The sequence below is a fragment of the Pimephales promelas genome, chromosome 4 (genome assembly GCF_988280905.1).
Source record: "Pimephales promelas chromosome 4, fPimPro1.hap1.1, whole genome shotgun sequence".
In the NCBI taxonomy this organism is placed as follows: Eukaryota; Metazoa; Chordata; class Actinopteri; order Cypriniformes; family Leuciscidae; genus Pimephales; species Pimephales promelas.
The window spans coordinates 32,479,957-32,500,951 of record NC_142772.1 but is presented as its reverse complement, the minus strand read 5'-3'; the positions used below and the strand labels follow the sequence as shown (position 1 = coordinate 32,500,951).

At 35.2% G+C, this 20,995-nt stretch overlaps 2 protein-coding genes across 2 annotated transcripts; one reads left to right on the top strand and one right to left on the bottom strand.

Annotated features, from left to right (window-relative positions):
• The first annotated feature begins 694 nt into the window (after window positions 1–694).
• Window positions 695–5,939, top strand: zmat5 (zinc finger, matrin-type 5). The gene is made up of 5 exons (XM_039658898.2): window positions 695–972; window positions 2,312–2,374; window positions 2,476–2,556; window positions 2,715–2,826; window positions 4,740–5,939. The coding sequence occupies exons 1-5, from the start codon at window positions 846–848 to the stop codon at window positions 4,879–4,881; spliced, it is 525 nt and encodes a 174-aa protein (XP_039514832.2). The 5' UTR covers window positions 695–845; the 3' UTR covers window positions 4,882–5,939.
• On the bottom strand, window positions 5,621–13,709 carry cabp7b (calcium binding protein 7b). Its single transcript, XM_039658895.2, has 5 exons — window positions 12,714–13,709; window positions 11,409–11,552; window positions 10,940–11,052; window positions 10,388–10,535; window positions 5,621–8,739 (listed from the first exon to the last, which is right to left on the bottom strand). Exons 1-5 carry the CDS (start codon window positions 12,820–12,822, stop codon window positions 8,612–8,614), a joined length of 642 nt encoding a protein of 213 aa, XP_039514829.1. The 5' UTR covers window positions 12,823–13,709; the 3' UTR covers window positions 5,621–8,611.
• Window positions 13,710–20,995: the final 7,286 nt, after the last annotated feature.

The window sequence follows — 20,995 nt, the reverse complement described above, 5'->3', positions numbered from 1 at the left end:
CCTAAGACACGAAACGAGTGGTTTGTGTGAGAAAATGAACAGTATTTATATCGTTTTTACCTCTTACCACGTCCAAGTGATCTGAGAATTTTCTGCCTCATTATGTCTCATGACATATTTTTTATTCCATTCCTCCTTTATGTTTCTGGAGCTGTTTTGACAGACACAGGCATATACATATGAAATCAAGGTAGTCTGCACATTATTAGTTAATAACTAAAATACGCAAACAATTGTTGACTTTTTCACTAAATTCAGTTTCAAATGTAAATGTGAAATGAGGTGTTTGTCTGATCATTCGAATAGGGTACACTTGCCTTAGTAGAATAAATCATTCAATGTTTAAAATAGGAAAACATGAAACGGGTTAGTGAATTATGATGATCAGACAGAATGAAAAAGAAAGGTTAAGAAACATGGGTGTTGATTTACATTATATGATCATTTGATATGAAAGCCTTTCGAAAGAGCATGCAGAACAATATGAAATATATAGTGCTATTATAAGAAATATGAGTTATGTATTTTTTTTTTCGTGTTCCACACTCCAGTCCAGTTGGTGGCGGTAATAAGCCGAAAGTTTGTTGGCCAACCGTCAAATAACACAGACAAGTAGAAGAAGAAGGCGTCTGCTGGAGGCGGCTAGAGGCGCTAGGGGGCGCTAGAACGTCGCTTAATTCTGAGTCTGCGCAGCCAGCATGTTATTATTGCCGCCATATTGGCTGACTGAAGTATCATGTGTTTAGTCGAAGACGACATCGAAAGTTATATATGTCTATTTTTACTTAATTAACTCTTTTTTTTTAATATAGGTCTGATTTGTAGTATTTTCTGCATTGAGAAGAATGGGGAAGAGGTATTACTGCGACTACTGCGACCGCAGCTTTCAGGACAACCTGCACAACAGAAAGAAGCACCTGTACGGCGTGCAGCACCACCGGGCGAAGAAAGCTTGGTTTGACAACTTCAGAGGTAATCGGGGCATTCTTGGGATTCCGTGCCTTTTGTGTCCCGTCTAAACTTATACTGCCTTAAAATGTTGAACAATATCAACTATAATCCTTTCTTAGGCATAAACAACACAATTTGAATTCTAAGCATTATTAAAAAAGATTTGAAGACGTTTTGCAGGATTTTTGAGCCACCATATATCATAATTTTAAATTTTCCCAGGCCTGTGTATCCCAATTTCATAATAGACACTTACTATAGATTATGTTTTCCCAAGTAACTTTTTTTTTTTTTTTTTACATGGTTGGGTAACGTTATATCAGTAAAGATGATCTCTAATGTATATATTATTTTCAATTATTACATTTATTTTAGCAGTTATAATCAAGGTGTTTAGTCTAAATTCGTTCCTCAATGTATTTCCCACCCTGTCGAAATTAAATGTCATCATATAATAATAAAGCTGTCTTCACTTCTTTCAAGGAAAAACATCCTGGAAAGTGAGCGAGACATTTTAATTGTCTATTTTTACCAATTTTATCTTTCAAATTTGATGTAGTCAACCTTAGTATGTCCACCATGTTAAGGAAAAAAACTATATAAAAAACAGAATATATGTACAATACGTATATATATATATATGTACTACATGTACAAAATCATAAATTAATGATTTTGAAATTAATTGAATCACAATTTTAAAAACCATGCAATTATTTATTAGATGAACCTTCTATGTTAGCATCTTTTTGCTTAGACGTGGTGCCGTGGCTGATTTTAGGTCAGAATGTCCCCTCAGAAGACCTAACAGAGTGGACACTGAGAATGTACATAATTGTGAAAGTAATGTATGTTTAAAGTTGAAGTAGTGTATTTAACGTTCTTTGGCAATGTTTTACATATTGTTTCATATCTAAGTCCAGTTCAACCTAAAACAATTCTGTAACGTCCATCGTCCATCCATCCTGTTATTATTTTGTTCTCTCCATCACTTAGTCCACCCTCACCCTGTTTTGCATGTTTTTTTTACAATGTCATAAAATCAGCAAAAAACATACAAATAATTCAGTGACAATTAAAATGTTCTGGAGTATTAATAATGAAGTATTTTAAAAAGGTAAACAAAAATGCTTTTTAGGCATTTGAATCTGAAAACAAAAAATGTAAAATGATGTGTTTGTGAATACAAATCACACACAATGTGCACATTTTCTGATAACGTATTAACTGATATCTTTTTTAAAGGAAAAAGTAGTTTTTAGTATTAGTATAATAAATGACCCACTTACAGAAAACAACAGTAGGTTTTAGAACAGTTATGTTAAGGCAAAGCATTTTAATTTGTAATTTTTATTTTCAGATGTTGCCACAGTTTTAAATGAAGAGCGGACAAAGGAGCCCTGCAGAAAGTTTCTTCAGACAGGTAAGATATTTGACTGAGTAAACCGATGTGTTGCTTCTTTAGTTAAATGGTTTTTTTTTTATGATCCTCATAGCGTGCTTGTTTCTCTCACTGCCTTCCAGGACAGTGTGTATTTGGTGCAAACTGTCGTTTTTCACACATGTCTGAGAGCTATATGCAGATGCTGGAGCAAAAGTTTAATGGTGAGTTGCTACAGTGATCTCCTGATGCCTTTTAGGTGTATCAATAATCTAAAAAAGTTGACCAAGAAGGCATGCGTAATACTGATCAGGCTGTGACATACACTTATACATTTTCAAAATTTGTTAAACTGTGTACATTGTTTCCTATTTCCTATCAGATGAAAAACAACGGAAGGAAGACCCTGACCAAGGTAGATCATCTACTGAGTCCAGCATTGATGAATGGCTCTCCAGAAGAGAGAAGAAACGAGCTGCTTTGACATCAGGAAGGTAATTAATGCAGGATCCTGGACAGAATGGTGATTTGTTTTCAATTAAGGCTGGTTTGTTTCCAATTAATGTTTCATTCACTAGATGGGTAATCCGGGCTCAGGTCTTTTGATCAAAACTCAGGAGTTTGATGTTGACAATATGATCAGTTTTCTTCCTTGCGCGCAGGGCTGGAAAGGGCTGAGATTCACTGGATGGGCTGTAGTTGGAAAGATATTTTTTTAAAGGTGCCCTAGAATGTGTTAAAATTATATTTTAATTTTGTCTCTGATATCTACATGGAGGGTATGTGGTTTATTGAAGGGCATTTAAAATGTAAATTGGTTTTACAGGTCCATTTCAACACTAGAAATTGGCCCTAGAATGAAATGGCTTGCTTTTACCTTGAATAGTATCATGAATAGTAATGAGGGGTTCTGCTCTGATTGGCTGTTTCAATTCACACACTCTGAAATACAAGTGTGCAAAATAATCATACGTCAGTTTTCAAAAATTAAAACATTTTAACAAATGGCCTAACGTTAGATGGCTTGTCAAATAAATAGCTTCAACTTATGTGGTGTAGATTAGAATGATCGAGTGAGGGGCACCTCCATTTCCAAATGTCTTTTGAGTGATTTGAACCATTATTTCCACAATTTTCATACAATTTATAAAGTTATAAAGTAGAGATCATCCTATTCAGAAGTAGTATGGGAAGTTTGGCATATTTTGATATGAATTCAACCTCTAAGAAAAGCATACAAAGAACACGCATATGTGCTTTATAGCTTCCTGCCACATCACAAACGGTGAATTTATATATTTTTTTCTTTATATTTCAAACATTTTCAGACCTTTTTTTTTTTCTAAAATAATGGAATGGATGCTATCTTTTGAACTCTTGCCATGAAAACAAACTGAGTTTTCTACCATTTTGTTCATGATTTTTCATGTTCATTGCCATTTCAAAATAGAGGTCTGAACACGCCTTAGGAGTATGAAAATATTCTTGTTGCAAATTGATAAATTATGGCTCCTCTGTCATTTATTTTGAAAACCAGTCCCCAAATATGGAAACTAGAGATTATAGGCTTTTAAATGATGTATAGTTTGTCAATATTACTTATGTTATTATTATATTATTAATATTTATTATTTTAAATATATATAATTGCAAATGTCCCACCTGTGGGACGGTGACAGTTACAATAGTTGAAATGTGATGTTTTTATAATTTTATGAATTTAATTTTTTGAGGATAGTACCACAGACATTGGAGTTTAAAAAAAAAAAACTATGTTGCTGCCTAAACATGTTCAGAATTTAAAGCGTGTTAATGAGTTGATCTCCCCCGCCTTCTCACAACCCTGTTTTTACCCGGTAATTATGCTGTTTTTATTCAATGAGCTGGAAATTGAAAATGACTATTCTTTTGTCACTCTTCTGCCATGAGATATCACAATTCTGCCACGATTCTGAATTATCAGCTATAACGTAATTTTGCTATGACGTAAATGTATAGCATTTACAAATGTATATACAAATATATATATATATATATATATATATATATATATTTATGATAATTTGAAAATTAAATCATCAAATCGACAAACTCCTACATTATCTGTTTTTTGGGGTTCAGTATTATAGTGAATACAAAGAGACTTTTTAAAACCAGTTTTCTGTTATGATTGAACATGCTGCTTATCTTTATGTATGAGGTATTCCAGCTGCTTCGGTGCAAGTGTGCTTCAGAGCATTCAAAATACATGAACAATCTTGTTTTAGAGGTCACCTTGACGCAATAAAGTGAGATACCTGCAGCTGTTTCATTTGCATAATTACCTGCATATAGGTTCCAGTGGTAGAGAATGCGCACACATGCTCTTGAGTTCAGCAGTTTAACTTGTTACTCCTTTCATTTTCAGAGTTTTAAGGATAGAAGAGGAAGAATGTACTGAAAACATTGAGATACCTCCATATCTGCTGTCTATTCCAGATCTCCCTCCATCTCTCCATCCCCCACCAAATGGTGGTTGGAAAGTGACACTGCAAAATGAATGGGGTTAAAATGGAGTTTGTAAAAAATATTTTTTAATGCTTTTATTTTTTGCCCTAAGGATATGGTTCCAACTGTTAGGGTTACAAAGACATTTTATACTTTTTTTTTTTAAGTGAAAATGATTATGAAATTGTATAGCAAGATTTTTTTTTTTAATATACTGAGAGAAAAAAATCCCATACAATTAATTTCATAATATGGAGTTGTAATTTGTCTGTAAAGGAGCTCAGGCAGGATTTAACATAATTGGTTGCTTTATCAAGAAGTTGAGTGTTCTCAGGCTGAACGCTATTGTTTTTGTCTGCCTTCTGTGGTGTAGATTGATATTCAGTTGAGGCAAGGGTTTTCAATTTAGTCCTGATTGCTTGTTGCAGGGATGTTTTGTACTGTTTACTTGCATGGACTTAGTAAACTCCCGTTGTCTTCACTGATTAATGTTACGCTAGACTGCGATGTATTAGGTTCATAGACCTGGTGATGAAAAGTCCTATTAGATGCGTGTTGTAGCAAGGATAAAATGAGTCATCTGAAAAACACTTTTTGCTGGTCATTCAGTTCATTCTCAGCATTAGTTGTATACAGCACAGGCAGAAAAAAAAAGAAAAGATAGCTGACCTGTTCCACCAAAGCATGTATTTTATAAAGCCAAATGCACTAACAGACTAATTTCTGTAATGTCTCTGATACTCACAATCTGATTTTACTCTCTCAAATGCAAAGATGTGTTGAATAATGAAAAAGACCAAAGAAGAATCACCACTGTTTTAATTCAGTTGTTCACATGGTACATTTAAATGTAACATCAGCACGTTTTTGGCACATCATAGATTCAAGATGGTTTTCTAGGGCTACAATGATGCAATATAAAGTTACTTACATTGTATATATTACTGTTACATCACTACATTAATATAATTATGTGAGCTTATTTGTAACTGCCAATGTGTAGGCAAATGCAATAGATGTCATTTAAGTAAATGTGCTGTAATTTTTCCATGTGAAATAAGATTCATTTATATTAAAGAAATATTGGGAAAATACAAAAATAAAACTATATTTCATATAATTCCTTACCCATTTATTACTCTGATTGAAAAAACATATTGCCATGTTAAATAATAATATTCTCTATTAGTGTGTAAAAAAACAATTTGCACAGCAGGTCAAATGCTTGAGCTTTGGAAATCGAAAGCATGATATGTTTCTGATGTCCTGAAATCAGTATCTCAATTTGTATATCTAGTAAATTGTCATCAAAAAGCATAGGTTGCATATTTTGAGAACAAAGGCTGACTTTAACATTACACAATACAACATCAGAAGATTACAAATGCATGCAACTGCAAAGAAACAGGTTTTTGTCATTGCTTCTTGCGCGAAGGTTGTGCCGTCATGTCAGCATACCTTCATGTGTAAAAAAAGCCAGCATGTCTGAGTTTGCTGATTAAACATAAAAATACCTTCTGTAATGTATAATATTAATAGTATTTCTTTGAATCAAGTCTTAATTGTATAATGATATCTTTCACTCTACAACCTCGTTGAACTAATGCAATAGGCCTACTTGTAATTTTAATCATGCAGTTGCAGATCCATTTAAATGCTTACCCATTACAGACATATTATTGTTTTTCAGTCAGAGGAAATGTATTCATATCAATTAATTGCCATCTGTCATATAGCACAAACACGTGAATTCAATACAAGGGCACAAAAATATAGACTTTTGACTTCAAACATAATACACACATAACAACACCATCCAACTTACTGTTTAGGCACTGAGATTACTGACAAATGCATAAATTACAGATAGATGCTGGATGCATACATTTATTTCAGTGTATGCATAAGCCAAATATTGCTTGTTACCATTAACTCGCACCAAACTTAAAGCTATTAGGTTCAAAATATTACTTTTGAAAAATGTGTACTGGTGCTTCATTCCCTTTGAGTTACGAATGCATAAACTTAAAAGAAATGAAAGCTTTAAACTTAACCAGTTATTTTCTTGTTGACCAGGATAATGTGGAGACATTAGGGTAACACTTTACAATAAGGTTTCATACTTTAGTTAAAAATAAAAATTCTGTCATCATTTACTCACCTTAAAGTTGTTCTAAACCTGTATGCATTTCTATGTCAAAAGAAGATATTTTGAAGAAAATGGTAAACCAACAGTTGATGAGCCCCATTGACTTCCATATGAGGCCCCATTGACTTCAATGGGCTCTACCAACTGTTAGCTTACACATACAAGTTTGTAACAACTTGACGGTGAGTAAAATGATAACAGAATTTTCATTTTTGGGTGAACTATCCCTTTAACATGAACTAAGAATGAACAATACTTCAAAAGTATTCAGTAATCTTAGTTCATTTTTTTTTTTATTTCAACAATTACTAATACATTATTTTTTTAAAAGTTGTATTTGTTAACATTAGTTAATGCACAGTGACTTAAATTGAACAAACAATGAATGACTATGTTATATACCATTCACAAAGATGCAGAAATATACAATAATAAATGTATTGCTTGTTGTTAGTTAATGTTAGTTAATAAATGAATCAATGTTAACAAATAAAAGCTTATTGTAAAGTGTTACCCATATTAGGTTAAAAGTAAATGATGAGAGAAGTTAATGGCGTGACGACTTATAAATTAAGAATTTGATATTATACAGATTACAACACCCCAAAACAATGAAAACCACACATTGCTGAAGAAAATAATGCTAATATTGATACAGACTAATAATTTACTGACAACACTGATGTTATCATTTCATGCAAATATGTAATCATATGTATTAACACACAAAACGGTTATATTGCAGGATTTAGCCCGACAAAAACATTTAGCCTTGTGTGGCACACTATCTGAATAGTCTATAATATTCAGGCATTTTTCACAATGCTTTTTCTCACACAACCAGTAGACAAATTAATAAAAGATCTGTCAACAAACAATCCTGAGGGTCAAGACTGGAAGAAATACCGTTTTTGCAAGTTAACAAAAGACAATTGCACAGGTTCGAATCAGTAACACTTTGGGTTTTCACCAAATTTACACTATTTTCCATCACAGTTTATTACTGGTAAATTTATAGTACATTCATTTTCTTTTTTTAAATTGCTCCGAGCCTAACTATGGTGACATAGACAAATATTTTGTCATCTGTCATTTCTTTCTGTATAAACAAATCTCCCAAAAGGTGTTTGGGACCATGTTTGTGAAATAAATCTACCGTATCTAAAACTATGTGCCATACATGATCCGCTGACACAACGTTGTTACAAATTGTGGAAATATTTTTGTCAATGTCATAATGTCATGTTATATAATGACTCTGACACAGTGTTATTATAAAGTGGATTACAATATACAATATAATATCTTAAGTATGATGTGCTACATTATAATAGATGTCTACTTTGTTAAATATGCCAAGGAAACGTAATAATTTATAGGACAATGATCATTACTAATTGCTCCTGTTTTGTTTCTACACAATAATGACCATGACACTTTTAAACTATATATATTTTTTTGTTTTGTTTTTTGGCCTGTCCAACAACAGTCCGTCTTTACCTTGAGTTTATAGTACAATGAAAGTGCAGCCTTTGGTGTTTCTGTAAAACTATGATCATTAGAAACTAGTTACATTTGGACTTTTTTGCATTTTTACCTTGTTTCCTTTCATCAGTAATTTGTCATCTTAGAAACAGAACTGTTCATTTCATTCCTCTTCGAAGCATCTGATTGGCTGCGATGAGCATGACGCTGATGATAAATGCAATGGCGAAGGCACAAATCAAGCTCTTGCGCACACAGGTGTGCTTGACTTGTTGCATGGGACTTGCTTTGAGGACAGAAAGAAGATTGAAGAAAAAATAGAAGAGAAAATATTATTATTGGCGGATTTTCTTTCAACAAATATATGTATTTATAAAACATAGGTCCTTGAATCTGATTGGTGATAAAGTCCAACAACTCTAGGACTTTTCTCTGTTTGTATCACTCCACTTAAAAAGAAACTAAAAACTAAACCAACTTTTTTTAGTTAATGATTTAGTAAGAATGGATCTTTATTAATACCAGTCATATATATATATATGGTGTAAAAACGTCTTAGTGCTGCCCTCCTCAGGTTGAACGGTGGTTACTGCAGTTGAATTTTCCTATTGGATGTTCCGCACTTCGTGACATACGCAGGTTTCAGCTCACCACGCTCTTGGTACGAGCTACGCCCTTGGCAGTATAAAAACCAGCTTGTTTCGTCTAAACTATAGTCATTGGAATTGCGAGTATTGAAAATGATCAGGATAGAGTGTTTATCTCTGCTGGGGTCTGCCCACTTTTTCAGCATTTTTCAAATATTGGCAGTGGGTGGAGTCAGGCTCCGACCAGGGGTTTAGTTACCCTTTAAAGCAGCCTTTCTGAAACTATGTAGGTTAACATAGTTTCACCAGTAGGTGGCGACAAGTGACATGTCTTTAGTGAGTCAGTGAATCTGCCGCAGCGTCTAAAATCACATACTGTAGCTACTAAATTTGGTTTGAAACTTTTTTTCACGACCAATAAAGAAATATGTTGTATATAGAATGAATATGAGTAGGATGAATGAAATTCGGACGTGCTACATTTGCAATGTTGTCAAAGTAATGTTGCGTCGCTCCACCGCCATTCATAAATCCTCTCCAGTGACCTCACGGGATAGTAAAGTATTCATCAAATGCTCACTTAAGAATCTTAGTGGAAGTAGAAGGTCATCCGGGCAATTTTTGCCTACAGTTTTTTTTTTTAATACTATGTGTTTGGACATTCTAGCTAATGCTAATCTGAATTCAGCCCCTGCGAGTGAGTCATTGAATCATTCATTTAACAAATAAATGCTAGAAACTGAAACTTTACACAACCTCGCAAAACAGAAAACTGCCAATATCGTGTTTAAAATGTATGCTTTAACTTGTGGTTTATTAAGCTGTTGTATAAAGTAACCACACTTGCAATCATACTGTAATTATCTGGCTGATGTGGCGAACGAACGTTGTATTTCTCAACTTTGTTTTGCTTCATTTAGATATGAGTATAAACTTATTACAAAAAGGAATACAAATTTACAAGTTGCTGGTATTCAGGAAAAAATAGATTTTTCTACCAAAGAGTATGAGGTGTGCAAGTTCTCATTTGCAGATACACTCATTTGCAGAAACACTCCCCACTGTCCTGCTTCAAACAGATTTATGAGCTCCTTTATTTCCCCAGGACTACCAACAGCATATATTTCAGCTAAAAATAGACCGTTTTTGTACACTACAGCAATGGCCTCAGTGTCTGGGTTTTTAATGGAGTTGACAGACAATTTTGATTGACATGATAATGCCCAGACACTTCATAATGAAACGGATGCTTGGGCACACACAGGGAGCGCATATGGTAGACGCAAACATGTCAAGGTCAACAATTTTCTTATGTTTTTTGAGAATTGTTACTGTATGAATACTTACTGTCAATATCTACTTGGCACTCGGGGCTGTTTAAGTGACTCTCCTCTGTCATTATAATGTTCTCAATGTCTTTCATAGTCAAATGGTCACAGAAGGTGTCATACAGGAGTCTCTTCAGCTCATCCACGGTCAGCTTTTGCATGTCACACTAATGACACAAGGAAAAAGAAGAGTAAAAGTGACCTTTTCATTAAAGGAACAATGTTTAAAATTCATTCTGAATGTTCCTGTAAATGATTATAAAACCACTATATTGGGTAATGCACAGATGAGTTATACTAAATAGCACATTTAAGAGAATATTGCCTTTTAATGGACTAAATCAGCACTTTCAACATTAATTTTAATTCAATGCTATTACTACCAAAGGAATGTCAGCAAGTTAATTGCAGAGTGTGAATAATATATGAATAATCTTCTTTTCCACCCGTAATCACAGGGAGTCACAGAACAATGGGACAAAGTAAAGCTGAAGCCAGACAGAACTAATCATTGAGAGTGACTATATATGTGGGGAAATAATTGAGATTATTTCAAAGAAAACCTCCACACCTTCCAGAATATGGAGTCAAACTCGGCTCCGTGGAACCTGTCGGGCATACCAGCTGAAGACAGTTTTGGTCCGAGAAGTGCTACGAACTCTTCAAAGTCAACCTGACCATCACCTGCGAAATAAAAGACACACGAAACACATGGACCAGCTTCACTGTTACCTTTTTCTTGTGGGAGATCGTAATCTAATGCTGATCCAGCAGAACAGCCAGACTCTAATCTTTGAGTCGTCATCAGAAACATCAGGCCTTTGTTCAATGATTCACAATAAGCATTGCAATATTGAATTGTGTTGCTCTTGCAGTTGATTTATATTGAATTTGCAATTCCACCATACCTCTCTGATAAATGTTCCCATTACAGTGCATAGATCTAATCAGAACAAGATGAATTCATAGTGATCATCATGTGCTGAAATGTGCAGAGCTTGTGTGGCCAACACATGAAATGTTTGTGAGGGCTGATATACCATCCATGTCCAGTCTCTGAATGATCACCTCCAGCTCCACTTCGTTTGGCATGTAACCAAGAGACCGCATGGCCACTCCCAGCTCCTGTTTGGAGATGAATCCATTCCCATCACGGTCAAACACCTTAAAGGCTTCACGGATCTCTGCAGATGCGCAAGATACAATGCCGTAAACTTTTCGAATGATTCTAATATTAACGTTAACATTGATTATATCATCAGTATGCCTGATTGGAAAGTTGAACCAGTTTCTGACTTTCTCCGGATTAATTACATGGGGAAAAAATTGGATGAATGAGTGTCTTTTAAATATCACGAGACAATCAAGTAAAACATTAATAACTGTAATTAAAAGTCATTAATAATAGTCACAAGAGCATTTTTATGTAATTCTGAAAATATTTTCATTTGACAAGCCATATTTTCATTTGGCATGACATCCTCATAGTGGATATTATAGATAAAATGCCAAATAGAGTCTGTTAACATTAAATATTGGGAACACATTTTGGCAACTAAATTTGTTCAGCTAACATGGTGTAAAAAATTATCTCTATACGGACACAATGGACTACAATATAGCTAAAGCAAACATGAGATTAAATGTGGTGTCTGATTTTATATTCTAAAACAAAAAGAAAAATGTTTTTAAAAATTCCCCATATCGCTATATATAATTAAGGAAAAATTAAGAGACAGGCCTTTATCTCTCAGGAACTGAATGAGTGTCAGTTAGGTCTGTGTATCACATCGCATGCAAGCAGATATTGGAAGGCTGTACACAGAAACAATATTTATAAAATCACACAAAATGTGTTTTCTTGACTTGAGACTTGATTGGACAGAATTGTATGGTTTTTTGAAATGTTTACATTGATCTTTTAAGATGTGAGCATCTATCAAAATGATTAGCAATTTGTCATTTAGTAAATGTGACTCGAAAGATTCAGGGTTATTTGTAAATGTTGAATGTCATACAAGTGTTAAATCATTTGCGACATTTGTCTTTAAATATGAACGCCCACCTTCACCCTTCATATTGCAAGCTTTGAACTCCATGTGATGGCGTTTGTTCATACGCTCGTTTCAAAACCAGCATAATCTAAATGAAAATATCCACAATTCGTTGCAGACATGAAATAAAATAAATAAACCAGTAGTGTGAAGGAAAAAAACAAACACTTTCTTCATTGTGGACAGTAGAGCCTGTCGCAGGGCGCTCTCCGTGGTGCTGAAACCCACATTCACAAAGTGCTATCCCCACAGAAAACGTCTCCGTTCAACTTAAAATGAAATATCACTTACCCTCCACTTCATCCTCGGGGAGGCTGACAGGAGCCTTGTAGGAGAGGATATCTGGGATAGAGCAAAGTCCCCTGTACATGAACCTGGAAGTCACAGCACGCACGGGCATTTCTGCGAGGACAATCCAAAGCTTGTGTCCTGATCTTCATATAGCACCTGTAGTTCGGCCACTGCAACTTTACCACAGAGCGCTTTCTGGAAGCTCAAAGCCAACATTCACAACGCTTGTCTGATTCATCTTCATCCTGTCTTATTGTGGCCCAGGTGCGATTAGTCACTGCACACTCAAGCAGAAATGATTAATTCGATCGATTGCGGATTGCATTGCATCAGGTGCAAAAACTATTGCCATATGATTCCACGAAACATTCAAACATTCGAGTATTGCCATTCAGACGGAGCTTGTATGGTACAGGTGCGCGTATATTGCGGGAAATGTCCCTCTTGTGCACATCTTCAACTGGGTTTGAAGGATAAACGTAGAGATTCCCAACGCCTGTTCAAACACAACGTGCTGTCGTTTCTCCTTGAGATAACGGTGGCTCCATTAGCTTATAGTTAACGGGTATAAATCTTCACGATGTACACAAGAACCTCCGTTCGAATGCAAAAAAACCCCGAATTGTGTCACATTATAGCCTACTAATGCGTATTACCTCCTGGGCATCACCGCCTCCCTCACGCGCTTGATGCAATCCTACAGGTAGTCGAACGGTCTCGAGTTATACAAATCAGAATATGCTGAAGAATTCCAATCACCGAGATTTCTAACATTCTAATCATTTTTGTCCATATCGGAGAAACTGTGGGATGTTCTTAAATAAATGACAAACACACACAAAAAAGGGATCCTCCATTACAGAATGACAAATAGCCTACTGTGTTGATTTGCTACTAGAAATGACTAGAAATTCGAGATAAACAAAAATCCAAGAAATCTCTGCAGATGTGTCCTCGGTGAGGTCTGATCCACGAATGCGCGAGCGCCTGCATGGTGCATAATGTCCCTTCAGCCAAAGTCACTCACTCACCATATGCGAGCGCTCAAATGAGCTTTACAAAGCCCACTTTCAATCAAACTCTTTCGGTTTCCCAAAAGCTTTCATCTTTATTTTTGTTGTTTGTCCGTATTGATTGTGAACTGATCTGAAGTTGGTAGGTGTAGATTCAGGGTTTCTACTCTGTGCTGTCTATGGGTCTTTGTCATTTAATTAAGTAGGCTATTGTAGGCTAAAAACACTTACATTTTTTAAATGTTACGTGTGCGAAGTGTAATTTATATATACTGTATTAAAGTATGGATCCACTGACTAGTCTCAGCCTTGCGTGTTTTTAAGATCGACCATTTTAGATTAAAAAAAAAAAAAGATAGCCAAGATTTTTTTTTTTGTAACAGATACCGATAGCCTACCAAATTTTTGCATGTCACAACCCATATTTATTTATTGTTTTATTTTTTTAATCTTGGCAATTAACAACAGCACTGAACTGAACAAACTATTTTATTTAACAGTTTTTAAATAGGCTACTATAATTTCTGCCGTTTCAATCCCCCCTTAGGCTAAAAGAAAATACACTTCTACATCAATGAATGGAGTCTGAAAGAGTGCGAAAATATTAAGTGCAATGTCACAAAAGTTTCTTTTTTAAATACAATCTTTAATAATAAGGTTAACAAACACGACTGTGTGTAGCCTATTTTAAAACGCGGTAGGTAAAAATTGTGAGTGTCTGTTTTGGCTTTCCGTCGTCCAAATCACACTGCATACAGGTGAGTAGGCCTAAAGCCTATTATTTTATTATCTCAGCGGGTTTATTAAGCTTTGTCAAGATTATATCAGGCTAATGAAGTGTATACTTCTGAGGGAAAAAATGTAGTTGGATGGATTTGCTAAAGTTTATTCTGTGTTGTTTTCAGAGTTAGCTATGTCTCCATAATTTACATCTGGATGAATCAAGGTCAACAAAGTTAGCCTCTAATAAACGTAATTAGCTTTACCTCTTAGGCAGCATAAAGGACCAGAAGTTAACTATAAACAGTATTAAAATGTGACTTTCAATGAATGATTTCAATAAGGATAAATTATAGGCCCATTCTTTGCGCTTCCCTTGACAAGTGGTTTATTTCTTTTAACTGCACATAAGTCAGATATTATGTGAAGACTTGTGTTTGTGTATATGCGTATGCTTACCATTTTAAGTAAAGAGAAATGATCCTCAAGTAATCGTTTCTATGTGCACTGTATAAGAAGGTTGTTTTGCATGTGTTGAAGGCAGGCAGCAGCTCATTATTCTGGTTCAGAATGTGCCTCCCTGTCTTGGCTTTCAGCTTGTGGTGTTGAACTGTTTGACAGCTTGTCTCAGCACTGGTTTCTCTCTACTGCACCTGAATCTTTCCCAATGTCTCTCATATGTCCATCTGACAACTGCCATCATTAAGTCTGGAAGCAGTTAGCATGCATTTGAATATGGTGGAGAAGTTATACCCCATTTTTTCTTCCCTGCCCAAACATTAAGGGTCTTACTTTGAAACTTGGCATTTAGTAGTCAGTTTTGCCTTGTTACATGTCTTGGTCAAGGAGGCACAATATCAGTGGGATTACTTATGTTGGCTGGTTTCTAAAGTTGGAGAAAACAAAGCGTTCTAAGTTTCATAAAACTCTTGTATTCCTCTTCACTCCTAGTAGAGGTGCATCTATTGATTTGGTGAAATCTCCTGAGCTCTTTCAGCCTATAGTTTTTTAAGACTTTCTAAAGATATCCAATACTATAGCAAACTGGATCAGGCGACTGATAGAATCTGTATTTGTGCTCTTGCACTGTTTCTTTTGAGTGTTAGAAAATGATGTTGCAAAATATCTGCTCATCTCTTTGACTAAACAATTTTGCATGCATCAGACAAAAACATAATTGATAAAACAAAGCAGTACCATATTTCACAGCATGAAAAAATGTAATCTGTTAAACTAACAGAGCAGAGAGAGATACTTCAAAACCTCATAAATGCAACCTGGATTGCATTGTAACCATTTACTGTCCCAAATGCTATTGGGAATATTGATTGCCTCTGTAATTGCCTAGCGAGGCATTTACACGGATGACTGTTCATTGGCACTTTTAGGTTTTTTTAAATAGAAATCCTCATGTGTCCAGAATATAATCAGTTTATCAAGAGAGAAAATAACTTGGGGTCTATTAAGCAGAATGTGTCTATAGTTTATGATAAAACTGCATGGTATTACATGTGATGTATATAAACTTATTTTTTATGTTCTGAACAATACATTTTCCCATCACTTTCAAATTTTTATGCAGAGAGAACTATTATGTCATGGCATTATACGTCATGATCCGTCACAAAAGTGCAAAAAAAAAAATTTGTCTCTGCTTGTACCTCCTATTCTGTTCTAATGTCTTTTGTCAACAGAAATGTAATGTATTACTCTCTAAATTAAAATTTCTAATACAATCGGTTCCACTAAGGCATATTTGCATGAGATTTATGACTTAGATTGTGTCATGTAGAGGGCAATGATTCATTTCAGCCCAGAAATGATTTGAGTTATATCAAACAAAGGCGACTCCGATAAATGAACCCATAAAGAAGCTTAGCGAGTCTTGATAATGCGAAATATGCTCTAATAATTTAAGCACTGTGATTGCTTAATCTTACCCGATTCTTCCGATTTGAGTCTGGTGTGTTGGGTCTCTTAATAGCCTAATTATAGTGTGAATGAAATTTGTTTTCTCAATTGATCACACTTAAATCTGAAATAAATGCACAATTATATATTAAACCTATATTTTATGAACAAAAATCTTCATCCCACCTCAGTAATATGAATGGTAAGGTCATTTAAATGCTCCTAAATATGCCGATTTCACTCAGGAAGTGAGTTGTTTTATTTCAGAATATATATTTTGCATAAGATTCCTGGTGAGTGCATAAACCTTCCAAATAATGTGCTCCGCTAAAGATATATGCCTCTCAGGAGAGCAGAACGATGACATAATGCAAATAAGTCTCCAATCAGTCATAGGATGAAATCAGTCTGACATATCATAAAGACATATTCATCATGTCACCTTATCTTCGGGATATTTTTAGCGAATGTTTATTAAAGGTAAATCAGGTCAAACATTAATGACATTCCAAAAACAAAAGTTTTGCACTATCACAGCATAGGAAAAATAAGCTCATTTGAACATGAATGTTGCTGACTATCACTCTCAGTTTTTTCAGGAAATAATAAAAACAATTTCAATAAGGTGAGCAGTGATTATATGTTGAATTTTTTTCTGAACAACAAAAAATGCATAAAACAGTTCAAAATAATTTCTCCCCCAGCCTTTCAATTCGAAATACTGAGCAACGACACTGTTTGGTGGACTAATCTCAACCTTAAAAGGACTTTCTCTATGGGGCTTTCACTATTAACTGCCTGTAGTCTTTATTGGAGGCAAGCTTCAAGTAAACCATAAGAAGATTGTGTTGGTTGGTGAAATTGTTTCTGCCATCATTTCGAGCACTGCTGGTTTATTGCAGATCTCACAGCTTGGATGTTGTCCTTGAATGTCCTTGTTTACTGTCGGCTCTGTGTTTTGCTCATATGAGTTCTGTAGGACCCCCACAGTCTGTAAATGTCTTCATGATGCAATTAGAGCATTTCAACTGTTATCATCAATTATTTAGAGTTGCTCTGGAACGGTGGAGCTGGTGTACAGTTCTGATCAAGCTGATCAGATAAGATTGGCCTTGCCTTTGATTTAACCTCATCTAATCTCTTTACACATCTAGCGTAACCACTCACTGCTGGCATCGTTACTTCATTTGTGAAGTACAACACAAACTTCATTAGTGTTCTCTCATTTACATGTGGACTGGGGCAACTAACCTTTAACTAACTAAACTAACCTTAGCTTGACATGCACCTCAGCTATCATGCTTTACATTTCTAGTGATCTAGCAATGAATCAAACTTGAATTGACTCACTAATATTAAATGACAGAAAAGAGCCTCTAATATAAAGTCCACCAAGGCGCCAACCACTGGTACAGTAAAATTGCAGTTTGTTGTTAACTAATGTATTGTGGCAAACTTGCAGCATTTTTATAATTGAATACTGTAGATTTGACACAATTATAGTAAATGTTATGTTTTGCATAATGTAGCTTTAATTCTAGCTTGTAAATTAAATCAAGAATTTATGTGTAGGATAAACAAAGACACAAGAGATGAGGATGCTTAAAACTGCTACTGCTTAAGCAATCTATTGTTTATAGAGTGAAGACTCATATACTCAGTGTGGCATTGGTGATGTATGGCACGCTGTCCTCCACAAATGAATCACATCAAAGCAATTCTCTCCTCCTGCTCCCCTAGTGTCCTATCAGGACAGCGTGAAATACATGGCCTAAAAGTCCTCAGTGTCCCTCAGTTCAATTAATGTTGGATGAGAGCTGTACCAGCCAGGTCTCAATTTGATGACTGGATTTGTGTGTTATGAAATATGAAAACTTCAAACCATTCATACATGGCAGAAATTGACCTGTAAACATTCAAGGCCAAAAGATTGTGGATGATCTGAATCACACAATAATTGTATCAGCCTCCCTCCATTTTGTCGTATCTGTCCTCTAATAGCATTTAAGGGAAGTGGTGCTTTTCCTAGAGTCCAAGGAGAGAGGGATGCCAATCTGGCTCTCATGGAGAGATATCACAAGAAAAGGACAACTGCAGTTTGACCCTATTAGTCACATCTCTCTGAAGATGCACACGATCAAAGCAAAATGTAAAAAAGTGTCATTCTCAAGGTTCTTTACCTGCAGAATTTAGATGGATACCTAATGTATTGATATTCAAATTTCATATCTCAGTATTATTTCTAGTATTTTTACAAAAAAGCTTGATAAACAATTTAAGCATAACAGGAATGTCAGTTACAAATATTTATGGAACAAAGAAGAAAAAAGAGAGAAAGAGTAATATAGTTTTCTCATAACTGCTGCTTACTACAAAAGGTCAAAAGTATTCTCTATGGTGACATTAAGGCAAAGGCCATAAGAGATATGGCCTGTTATGAGATAAGTTCATAACAGACTCAGAAAACCTGCAGCAGAAGCTTGTGTTAGTGATCAAACTGTAGTTTGATCACTATCAACAAATGTCCAACAAACCTTGGATTTGAATTTTTTTTTACAATGCTCAATCTCTCCCGCGTGCACGATTGGCCACTGCAACTTCCAGGAGAGCACTGTGAATGGAAATTGTGAGAAAATTAAGCAATATTGATGCAAGCTTCTAAAGCCTTATGTTTAATACAGTATAATATATATATATATATATATATATATATATATATGCATACACTCACCTAAAGGATTATTGGGAACACCTGTTCAATTTCTCATTAAAGCAATTATCTAATCAACCAATTACATGGCAGTTGCTTCAATGCATTTAGGGGTGTGGTCCTGATCAAGACAATCTCCTGAACTCCAAACTGAATGTGAGAATGGGAAAGAAAGGTAATTTAAGCAATTTTGAGAATGGCATGGTTGTTGGTGCCGGATGGACCGGTCTGAGTATTTCACAATCTGCTCAGTTACTGGGATTTTTTACGCACAACCATTTCTAGGGTTTACAAAGAATGGTGTGAAAAGGGAAAAACATCCAGCATGTGGAAGTCCTGTGGGCGAAAATACCTCGTTGATGCTAGGGGTCAGAGGAGAATGGGCCGATTAATTCAAGCTGATAGAAGAGCAACTTTGACTGAAATAACCACTTGTTACAACCGAAGTACGCAGCAAAGCATTTGTGAAGCCACAACACGGCGGATGGGCTACAACAGCAGAAGACCCCACCGGGTAATCTCCACTACAAATAAGTAAAAGAGGCAACAATTTGCAAGAGCTCACCAAAATTGGACCGTTGAAGACTGGGAAAATGTTGCCTGGTCTGAGTCTCGATTTCTAATGAGACATTCAGATGGTAGAGGCAGAATTTGTCATAAACAGAATAAGAACATGATCATGCCTTGTTACCACTGTGCAGGCTGGTGGTGGTGTAATGGTGTATATATATATATATATATATATATATATGGTAGCAGTATATTGCAATATATTGCAGTATATGCTATGGGATGATACTATGCATTAGCTGACATAGCACTGAGATTTTAGCAGACATATATAGGCAATAGTTGTGCAGAGAAACCATTTAAATTATTTGCGATTTTATATTCTCATTCACAGGACAGCATATGTCTATATACAAAAACAATGTTATATGTTGCAATGAACAGAAGGAAGTAAATGGAGATATAGCAAGGTACTGAACATCAGTCTTTTGGAAAAGCTCAGCAGCATCTGTTTGTTTGTTCTTTTTTTGGCTCACTGGTGTTATGGAAAATTCTCACCACTACTAGTAAGGAAGCTATTTTACATGATGCTCTGTTCTCGTTCCTGTCTAAGGTTTCCAAAATCTGACAGGAGTTTCACCCAAGCCGCTCTTGTAGTGAGTGAGGTGATATCTTTGCTCACCCTTGGGAATTGTGTAAGCAGAACTGACTTGACAACATGTCCTTTTCAATTCCTTTGACCCCGTACCTCCAGTCCAAGGCATATAATGGTTTTATTTGGGTCTCAATATATAGAGAGTTGCACAATTACATGGAATTAACCTTAGTTTGGCCTGATGGAGTTTAATATCGTCTATATCTTGGTGTAATGGTTCCAAAAAAAATCACACTCTCATTCAAATCTTGCACAGAGCTGGGTTAATTGTAATTCATGCATTTAAAAAACAATGTATTTTGTTGAAATTGGTGACTGACTGCTGGAAGCTTTGAATGTACTGCCTCCATACACCTCAATACACTTTACCTTTTAAGCTGACTCAATTACCCTCCTTTAAAAGGATTCTGGATGACTTTGTTGACAGGTTAGGTCAACTGAATTTGATAAATGTTTTTTATGAATTGCTAGTTACATTTATGTCAGTGTCAGTGTCCATAGGTCACCCTCAGAGAAGGTGACTTTTCCTTTTTTTTTTAATTTGCATTAATGTGTTTGTGGATTAAGGCGTTTTTATGAATGAATTGACGTTCAATTTCATGTCATTTACTCTGGCACATCCTTTAGCTCCCCAGTCTTATGTTTTTGGATTATAGATTTCATAGCCTTTAATTGAATACCACAAAATGAATATGATAATTTCTTTTAATTAAAGCATTATTCTTAAAGTGAACAAAGCTACCTTAGATGCAGCACAGGACTG